Source organism: Microtus ochrogaster, unplaced genomic scaffold (genome assembly GCF_000317375.1).
Source record: "Microtus ochrogaster isolate Prairie Vole_2 unplaced genomic scaffold, MicOch1.0 UNK2, whole genome shotgun sequence".
Lineage (NCBI taxonomy): Eukaryota > Metazoa > Chordata > Mammalia > Rodentia > Cricetidae > Microtus > Microtus ochrogaster.
In genome coordinates, this window is record NW_004949100.1 from 20,401,533 (window position 1) to 20,411,957 (window position 10,425).

The 10,425-nt window shown below is 40.1% G+C and overlaps 1 protein-coding gene across 3 annotated transcripts in view; it reads right to left on the reverse strand.

Annotated features, from left to right (window-relative positions):
* Window positions 1-10,425, reverse strand: part of Ryr2 (ryanodine receptor 2) — a 574,535-nt gene that overhangs the window by 269,237 nt on the left and 294,873 nt on the right. For all 3 annotated transcript variants that reach the window (XM_026788350.1, XM_026788349.1, XM_026788348.1), the window contains 3 exons: window positions 7,560-7,681; window positions 4,622-4,805; window positions 1,940-2,075 (listed from right to left, as the gene is read on the reverse strand). In XM_026788350.1, coding sequence (XP_026644151.1) covers window positions 1,940-2,075; window positions 4,622-4,805; window positions 7,560-7,681 — 442 coding nt within the window. The remainder of the gene's footprint in view (window positions 1-1,939; window positions 2,076-4,621; window positions 4,806-7,559; window positions 7,682-10,425) is intronic.

Genomic DNA, 10,425 nt, shown 5'->3' on the forward strand with positions numbered 1-10,425 from the left:
GAGGAGGAAGAAGAAGAAGAAGAAGAAGAAGAAGAAGAAGAAGAAGAAGAAGAAGAAGAAGAAGAAGAAGAAGAAGAAGAAGAAGAGAGAAAGCTGGTTCTCCAGGTACGATGAAGACACTGTGCTATATTTTATGTTAGACTGCCATTTAAATGATATTTAAGGCATGGCTACATCACTTTACCCATACACCTGCTGCCATCTCTCTCTACTGAGACAGGTGCACCAATTTAAAGTCACATCTCTCATCATGTTCCAATAAAAGAAGCCACAAACTTAATTACAACTCCCGTGCAATTCTCGGCATTTTGTAGAGTATATTAAAGCTATTCAATGGACTCTAAAGCAATCAAATTAAAGACCCCCAAATTCTGTGCAGTGATAGGGAGTGCCCTTGAGGGATCTGTGGCTTCAAGGGGAGGTTAAGTGCGTGCTTGACTGCAAGCAACTTGAATGGTGAGTTCCGTTAAGTCCCTATCACTCCAGGGTCATGTTAGTTACTCCTGGGAAGGTGAGCACATGGCACACTGAAGGGACACATGAGATGGGGTCATAGACACAAAGAGAAAACCAAGGCACCACATTGTCGTGATATATGTGCAACTTGCTCCACCTTATAACACACCGCTGGCCAAACATACAGTTTGCCTGCAGTCAATCCATATCATATCATGTAAAGAAGTTACGAAGTTACACTATGGTGTTAGAAAGGTACCAAACTAGGTTAAAACCCTGCCAAACTGAAGTTTTTTCCTCTGTCTCTTTCTGCTGCCTTTATTATTTATTCGTTTGGCTGGTTGGCTGGTTTTTGTTGTTTTGTTAAGAAATTCAATGCCATTAATTCCACATTTGCAAGGAAATGTACTCTCTAGAAAATGTACTCTCTAGATTTTGGTGCCAGAAAATCTTTATCCTGAAAACAGTTGTGGGTAAAAAGCAAAACTAGACTCCTACAAAGCCTCAGTATTCCTGGTCTTGTTCAGAGGGTGCGAACACCAACCCCATAAAAGCACCAAATTGCATGTGCTTAATTTTAATGGCATATCAAAGTGCTCATCCAAAGAAAACATTAAAAATTCTAACTGGAACAATTATGAATAAATTGTTTTATGACTCTATAAATTTTAATGAAGTTTAATTATATTTTAGAGGATTTCCAAATATTTTGACTACCCATTCTTCTTCACATTAAAAAATACTTCATCATTTTTAATTCAGTTATACTTTCCTATTCCATCAAAATTCACATCTAATGAATATCGAAATAGTAATAGATATTGGGAACCTACTATACACCAGGCATTAAACCAAATGAGACACAAATCCCAGAAAGTTGATAGTCTTCCCTTTAAAACCAACCCCAAGTACCACTCAATAGGAATTATGATGAGTGATATCGTACAGGTAACATGTTAACTGCCATGAAAGCAGCTTACTGGCTTGCAGCAGGGTAAAACAGACTGTCCCATGTTCTTGGCAAGAACCATGAAGAGACTACAGAAATAGCTCAGGTCAAAGCTCAGGAAGACCTGTGTTTGCACAGAGCCCTGGAATGTTAAAAACCACCGCAAAGGTTGCTCAAAATAAAATATATCTGGAAGCTGGCAAACCAGATCCTATGAACACTACAGGAGGACACTAGAACAACCCCTGACAAACCAGAGCTGAAAGGAAAGGGACTCTGTAACACCACTTGAGGACCAAGAAGGAAATAAGTAATACTGGTTATTATCAGAGCCTTGCAAAAGCCACGCCCTGACCAAGACACAACTACTTCAATGGTGGCCTTCCTCACTCCTCACTCCGAGAAGGATTTATCCACAAAGCATCATTGGCTTTACCAATTAAATACCATTAAAAATTAAAAGTCCTGACTAGAAAGTATGCTGTACAACTGCTGTCATGTTATTTTCCATAGAAACACAGCCATAATCCTTACCCAGCAACTCGTACAGAGAATTCAGAATGGATTTCCAAGACTCCCCCGCTTCTCTCCCTGCGACATCTGCAAAGTGGGCCGCACTGCTGTAGACGTGCAGGCGGTCGATGCACTCCAGAACCAAGTTGATCATTCCCTGGGAGAGGGGGTAAAAACAAATCTCCATCAGAAACCAACTCCACGTTGAGTGTGCAGCTCATCTGTGCAATCCCAGCACGCAGGAGGCTGATGCAGGAGGATCACTGGGAGTTCAAGAGTAGTCTGGGCTATAGAGTAAGACTCTATCCCAAGAGAAAGAAACTAGTTGTGCTCTGGACAAAAGGAAAAAAAAGGGGGATAACTTGATTTCGAAGAGAAGTCCAGCTTAACATCATCAGTTCATTATAAAGAAAACTAAGATCATTTATTCAAAAGACAAGAAGAAACACGCCTGCATGAGAAATTAAATATTCTTCAGATAACTAGGAATTTCAATCTTGGTTTCCATTCTCAAACAAAAGTGAAAAAAAATGTAAAGCGATTTCTTCACACTTACTTTGTAAGGTTTAACTGTTGTTGGGATAAACAGGTCATGAGTAGTATTCTACTATTAGAGACTTCATCCATGTTTTTAACTATCATTATTTTAACTACTAAATTAAAGGCATATTGAATTAAGTGAAAGAAAGACACCAAAAATAAATTTTAGAGCAAGTGAAATATTTATTTACAGGACGCAGCCTACAGAGCCTTCATCGCTGAGCTGAGGCTTGGGGAATGAGGCAGCACCATGAAAACAAAAGCAATAAAACACCGAGACCAAATTCACTCACTGGACAGGATTTTAGCAGCAGCCACGGGGCTCCTTCTGGGTGGTCACACGTGACAAAACGACAAGAAAAAAATGACTTATCCACATTTGACTGAAAATATTTAAATCTGTATTTTAAATCGTCATAGCCTAATATTTACGTGGAATTTCAATAGGTATGAAATATTGCTGCTCAACAATTGGTCCAATGACCCGGCATATGTGAACATACGAACTCCTTCAGTTAATCCCTCTTGTTCTTACTATTATCTTGTACAGCCCTTGCTGCAATTTGTGCCTTGATGGCCACAGATCATTTCTTTTATTTACACAGAGAAACAACTGCAAAATTTGGTATCAGTTTCAAAAGTATCAGGAAGAAGTAACAGCTTTAAAAGTACAGCATGGATTTGGGGATTATGGAAACTCAACAACATGCTCTACACTTTTTCCTTATGCTTTTGCAAGGTCCTTTATTCTTGTAAGAGAGACGGGGAGAAAGAAAGAGGAAAAGTGTTTTATTTTTAATCATATATGTAAATATCTGTGTGGGTATGTGACATGCACGTGCCTGCAGTACTTCCAGAGGCCACAGGGGGCACGCTATCCCCACGAACTAGAGCTACAGGCAGTATAAGCCTCCTGGCATGGGCACTAGGAACCTTAGGACTTCTAGGAGACAGTAGTGCATGCTCTTAACCTCTGAACCATATCTCCAGCCTAAGTTAGTTCTTGAAAAAAAATTACTGCCATGTTGGGAACGCTTAGAACTGAAATGCCTGCTGAGACCCTCGCTGGCTCTATTGTCTAAAAACTAACACTTAAAGGCTTGAAACCTGTGGTACTCATACTGACAACCACCTCAGGACATTAGGTTGGCAAACTGATTGTTTGACTCTGGCATAAAGTATAGTGTATGAGTTTGGGGTGTTTGTTTGTTTGTTTGTTTGTTTGTTTTTCTAAGCAGTGGGCATTGAGTAAAATAAATCATACATGGAAAAGGAACACAAGAGACTGGGGACAGCTCCCTCGTTTGCCCAGCACATAAAAGTACCTGGGTTTGTCTCCAGCACCACACACACACACACACACACACACACACACACACACACACACACAGAGCGAGAGCGAGAGCGAGAGCGAGAACGAGAGAGCGAGAGAGCGAGAGCGAGAGAGCGAGAGCGAGAGAGCGAGAGCGAGAGCGAGAGAGAGAGAGAGAGAGAGAGAGAAATATATGTAAAAGGCAATGATCGGAGTATACTCTGTTCAGGCAGGAAACTGGAGTCACCCTCTTCTTTGGGGGCCAGCTTCCCTCCTGCTTCACTTTCAAGCCCACAGCCCTTTTGACCTGAGGCTCTTTCAAGGAATTTCTTGTAGCCTGCTATGCAGTTTTCAAGGCCTTGTGAGGTAGGTGTGTGTATGTGTGTTCTGTATTTATGGAACCAATATAAAACAGTGGGATCAAAGTGTGTTCATTTGTTCAGCTTATTGGGGCTGTGTTTTAAAACCCAGAGCTTCAAATGTGACTAAGAAGCACCTTCCAACAAAATGCTGCAAACTCAAACCCATTAAAGTCAAGTCTAAGACAGTCACAGGGCAGACAGCACACTGTAACACGGAACTACCTCTACTGGAGTCCACCCAGCAGCACGCTACTGCAGTGTTAAAAATGGTCCAGTGAGAGTTGATGGTAAAATTAAGTGTCCCTTGCCGGGAAGTGACACAGAAATGAAGGTAATGAGCAGTTTTCTCCCAAGCCTGCTCCTCTGCACAGAACTGCCCTTGTTACTCTCTACTGGGATATAAAGAGATGTGGAACGGACAAGCAATTTCCCTCACTAGTAAGTCATTTTCCCAAGAGAACAACAGAAAATGGACGGGTGTGATCTCACCTCTTCCTGGAAGAGATTCTGCCTATTTTTCAGGGCTCGCAGCCTGTTCTGCTTGTCCTCGTGTTCCAAGTGCTCATCAGGGGGATGGAAGTAGCCGATGAGGTCCTGCAAACTCAGGCTCACAGACTCGATGGGCAAGTCAATAGTAGGTGCCTTCGCTTTCTTGCTGAGAGCATCCAGGCCCCTGAATCAATAGCAAACACTTCTCTGGGTTAGTGATCCACAATTTCAGTTCCGTGTTTTTCAATTGGCAGATGATTTGACATTGACAGGCTCTCTTACAGAAAACACAAAGGAATGTGCAAGGCATCCTTTCTACCAGCCATAATGGTTATCTTCACATTGCAACTGTGCAACACAGTGACTAAGCATCCCAGACTACAGCATCCAGAGTCACGCCTCTAGGACAAACCCAGCTGGACCAATGGAGAAATGGTCCAGATACAAAGTCAACTGATAGCACTACATTAAGATGGAAGATGTTAAGATTCATAGCTCTGACATTTGCTTGTGTAAGGTTGGTTTGGCTTTTGGTAAGGGATTATTTTAGGTTTTACTAACATTGACACTAGTCGCTACTCTATAACTCCTATCAGTTTTTTAAAAAACATGCATTTGTGGGGGCTGGAGAGATGCTTGAGCAGTTAAGAATGTTTACTGAGTTCTGTCCTAGCACCCTCATTAGGCAGCTCACAACCATCTGCAACTCCAGGGCCAGGGTTCCGATGCTCTCTCCCAGTTTCTGTGAGCACACAACCATCTGCAACTCCAGGGCCAGGGTTCCGATGCTCTCTCCCAGATTCTGTGAGCACACAATCATCTGCAACTCCAGGGCCCAGGGTTCCGATGCTCTCTCCCAGATTCTATGAGCACGTGCACTCACATCCACAAAACCCCACACAGACACCTAAGTTTTAAAATTAAAACTGTATCTTTTAAAGTCTCTCTCATGAACTAAGAGGTGAGATTATTTGCACAGGATGGAGCCTTTGGGGAGTCTACAGAGGAGGCTCTCAAAGAGGCCTGGGTCCTCTATGAGGAGCTCCTGGTGATTAATGGTTGCTCATGAAAAGGGAGCCATTGTATGCAGTGGTGTAGCACTGGTAAGTTTTGCATGCTCCCATAAATAAACCTGCACTCTTTCTCAATGGGTCACAAAAAGAATAATTAAGACTAAACAAAAAGACACACATATATGAAATTGTTGGAAAATTAAAATTTTAAAATTAATGACAATTAGCTCAGCTTTCCATTTTAGAACATACAAGTTTTTATTTTAAATGTATGGTCATTCATATAGAGTGATAGTGATGTTGGATTAGATGAATTTAGCTTTTCAATCACTAGCAAAAGTAAAACAACAACTATTCTTGGGTATTTGCCTGAGATTCCCTGGCAACTATGCCATCTTACAGGTCATGAAGGGAGTCCTGAGTGGCCAAAGTCCTGAGTCAAAGTATATTGTTGACATGGACACAGCCATGTCCAAGACTCCAATGCCTCAGCCCCATGGGAGTGGCTCGGAGGGACAGCCAAGCTCTCCTCAGGGCAAGTCTGAATGTGAGCGTTTATGGACGACTGACCATGGTGTGCAGACACTAACAATTGCAGCCTCCTTGTCTTAGATGTTTACAGCCTGAGACTGATGGCCTGGAGAGGCCTCCTATAAAGACTAGCCAACCCCTCCCTCTGTGCTGTACCGAAGCTGAGGTTCCACTTTTTGGTAGCAGATCCCACCTGATCTGAGCCTTCCTGTATGTGTGTCTGTCCTTTATTCATTCCGAACCCAAGCTTCTTGGGTTGTGCTGCAGATGGAATCAAAACCAGTCTCTAGTTTCATTGCCTCTGCATGGTTGTCAGATTGGTGCAAGCAATTGGTATTGTGTCGACTGGTACAGCAATGCAAGTGACACCAAACAGAAATCCAAACAATAAATGCAATGTGAAGCTGGTTCCCACCTCGTTTCTAAGATTTATTCCATCTGATGAAATTCAAGGTTTAAATGAGGCAGATAAGTGAAATAGTAGATATACATGGGGGTGAAAGCTGCATGCCATTTTAGATCTAAACACACACGTACTGGGAAACACAGACAGCGGGAGCAACCAATGAAGCAGAAAGTGATGAGATGAACTTTGATATAATCTTTGATAGGAAAGGTCTTTTTAATGTTGGGAAGCAAAAAAATGATGATTAAGGCAGTAACTATTAAAATAATTTAGAATTATTTTTCTGAGCTAATAAATTGTGAAAGATACAATTAGTCAAGAAATTAATGTCTCTAATGTAAACTTTAGGTTGTTAATACACTGGCAAGAATATTAATGAATAAAGTGTAACCCAAAAAATAAATGTAAAATATATCCATTGTCATAATCAGCAATTTTTAAAGTATATATGACTGCAAATTTTAAATAATACACATTTTAAAGTTTTCATTATGCTTAGTTACACATACAAGTATGCATATAGATTTGTGTATTTATAAAAAAAAATTCTTCTCTCGGGTCTGCAAACTTAAACAGAGAAAGGCCTTCCATCCAGGCTATGTCGTATATTAACATGCTGTTGCCAGAAAACAGTATGGCCACAAGGTTAATTTGTTTCATGGATAAGAAATCTTTTCAAATATTAAGGAGAAAAATTTATTCATTTTAAGAATCATGGTACTTTTAGTGTTCCTCAAAATTCCTCAAGTATCCAGCTGTCATATATAACAGAATTTAAAAAGTTTGGTGATAAATTAAAAAATTATCATGACTGAGAGCTGTCTGTTACAAATTCATGTTCTCTAACAGAAGCTGCAATTTAAATTGTATTCTGTGAAACCTAGCAAAGCATATATTTATGAGGCTAGTGTATTTTAGGATGACCTGATTGTAAATTCAGGAAGAAAGTCAAACAGAAAGTATCAAACAACATCACTACACAAATTACCTTATGAATCTATTGAAGAGGAACACTGTGCTCCGGATAACGCGGGCCGTGCGGGACTCTTCATGCTGCGATCTGGATAAGTTCAAGCCGTCATCCATGTGGCCTTCATGGTGCATAATGGCCTGCAGGGGCACGAAAGCAGCGTCATCTTCCCAGCAAGGTAGACTGAGGGAGACATGCTCTTGCCTTGTGGGAGGCATGGCTCTGTAACCCCAGCCGCGCAGGAGGCAGAGACATGCGGATTACAGAAAGGGCTCAAGCCCAGCCAGGTAACTTAGTGAGAGTCTGTCTCAAACTAAAATAATAACGGGAGCTGGGCATAGAGCGCAGACGCAGAGTGATGCCTAGCATTGGAAGACCCTGGGCTCAATCCCAAATATTCCTCCTTGACAAAAATTAGTTAAAAAAATAAACCTTAAAAAGCTGAGATGGGGGAAAGGACCTGAAAAGAATTAAGAGCCAGAGAGGTGAAGGGTGGAGTTGAGCCCAATAAAATGCATTCATGTATGAAATTAAATCACTTTTAAAAGATGAGCAACAATAACAAATGGAATCAAAACCAGGCAAGGGGTGCTATTGGGCTCAGAGTAAATAACAGGCAAAGTCCCTGTACAAGGCAGCCATGCAGTGCACTGACTATGCTATTGTTTTAAAGACAGTTCAATAATACATCGAGCTGAATGAAACAACAGCAAAACATTGCCTCATATCTGCATGTAATGATTTATCCACAGACTAACAAACTACAAACCAACAGAGAAGGCAGCACTACGGATTCCATTCCATTCTCTGTGTGATATCATCAGATGTATTGTGGACTGATCACTAAGCACTAACCCCTGACTCTGAGGTATCAAAACTGTGAAAACACACACACACACAGACACTAGTTCATTGCTAGTTTTTATATATCTTGAACATTCCATGAAAGCACAACACTGAGAGAGATAAGTGTACATAACTACAGTTCAATGAATTTTCCAGAGATCACACACACACAGAGAGAAACACACACACACACACACACACACACACACACATCACAGAAGCAGATACCAAAATAGTTTCAAATCTCCCCAGGGATTCCTGTCTATCACAGCACTCACCACCTTTCACGCTTTCAATGGCTCCAGGCAACTGGCTGGACAATGTATGTGAAGAACTATAGCATATGTCCCTTCAAGTATGGCTTCCTTCATTCAACACTTACAACAAGGGAATTCAGCACCCTGAATCAATTGTATGAACCAAAATATGTAACTGGAACTAAAAGTATTGAGTATCTTGAATAAAGAGAACCTCTGAAGCAAAAATAAATGAGACATAGATCTATACTCAAAGGCAAAATGCTTCACTTGCTTGCCTTTATTAACAGAAAAAATAATAGAGTGATGTATTAAGCCTCAAAAAAGTCTCACAAAGAGGATAACTAACAAAGTAGAAAGATGGATTTGATGAAGATTTTAAAAACAGGATAAAAAAGATAGGAAGGATGAGTAAAACCAAAATTTGATTATCTGAGAAGATAGATAAATAAACCTCTCAAAGATTTGACTGAAAATAAAATAGAAAGAAAGATCATAGAATGCAGGAAATTGATTATGATAATACAGTACTATGTGAATCCCAATGGCGAATACAAGCAGCAAATGGCCTGGCTGATTCAGAGGGATAATCAACAGGGATGGCCATAAGGAACATCCCTACAGTCCCAGTTAGTCTAGAGACTGAGACAGGAAGATCACTTGAACGCAGGAGTTAAAAGACAACCTAGGAAACAAAATGAGACTCAATCTCAAAAAACAACAGTAAGCCCCAATATTCTAAAGGTGTTCCATCAACTAAGTATAAAATCAATTACACAGAGTTTGTTTTCAGCAACACTGGATAGTTGGAGGCTCACAAGTTAGAAGACCTTGGGACTGGATGCTTGCATACATGAATGCCAGCATAGCTTCAAAGAGATGATATCCAAGTCCCGGGGATGGAGAACTCTGTCTTGTCATCTGTCTTTCTAAGTCTATGGTCTGGGGAAAGTCATTCCATTTGCCCTTGGTTGAAGAGAGACCAAGGAAGAGTGGAGCTTCAGGACATGTGGAAATTAGCAAACATGCAAATCACATGAAATGAAAACTTGACAACTCATAAAGAGAATTTAATTTTCCTCATGAATATGTGTAATAGTTCTGAATAAAATGAGTTAATTAAATCTAGTAGGATTTTGCCGGAATAATGGGCTATGGTCAAGTAGGGTTTAATTCTATGAATGTAAGGATTCTTTAGTAATTAGACGTCTGGTACATTAATTATATGAGCAAATTAAAGGAAGCTAAAACATAATTTTCATTGGCTTTAACTTATAAAACTCAGAAATTGCTTCTATTTTTTCTCAAATACCACCAAAAAGTAATAAAATGAGACCACTTGAAAATAAAAATAATTTCAATTGTCTTAAGGATGAAAAATCCTGTAAGATCTACAAATCAGGAGTGAAATTCACAGCGAGGAACTATGTAAAACAGATCAAATAAAAACAGCCTGAAATTTTACAAAAGCTAGATGAAAATTTTTTAAGAGGAGGATATACTAAACCAGGCCACCGTTTAATCCCAGCACTCAGAAGACAGAGGCAGGAGGACCTCTGTGAATTCGAGGTACCTGTTCTACAAGAGTTAGTTCCAGGACAAACTCCAAAAGCTACAGAGAAACCCTATCATGAAAGAAAATAAAAAGGAGGATATACTAAGAAAAATAAGTAAGAGAAATAGTAAGAGAAATAGCGATAGATAGATAGATAGATAGATAGATAGATAGATAGATAGATAGATAGATAGATAGATAGATGATAGATAGATAGATGATAGAT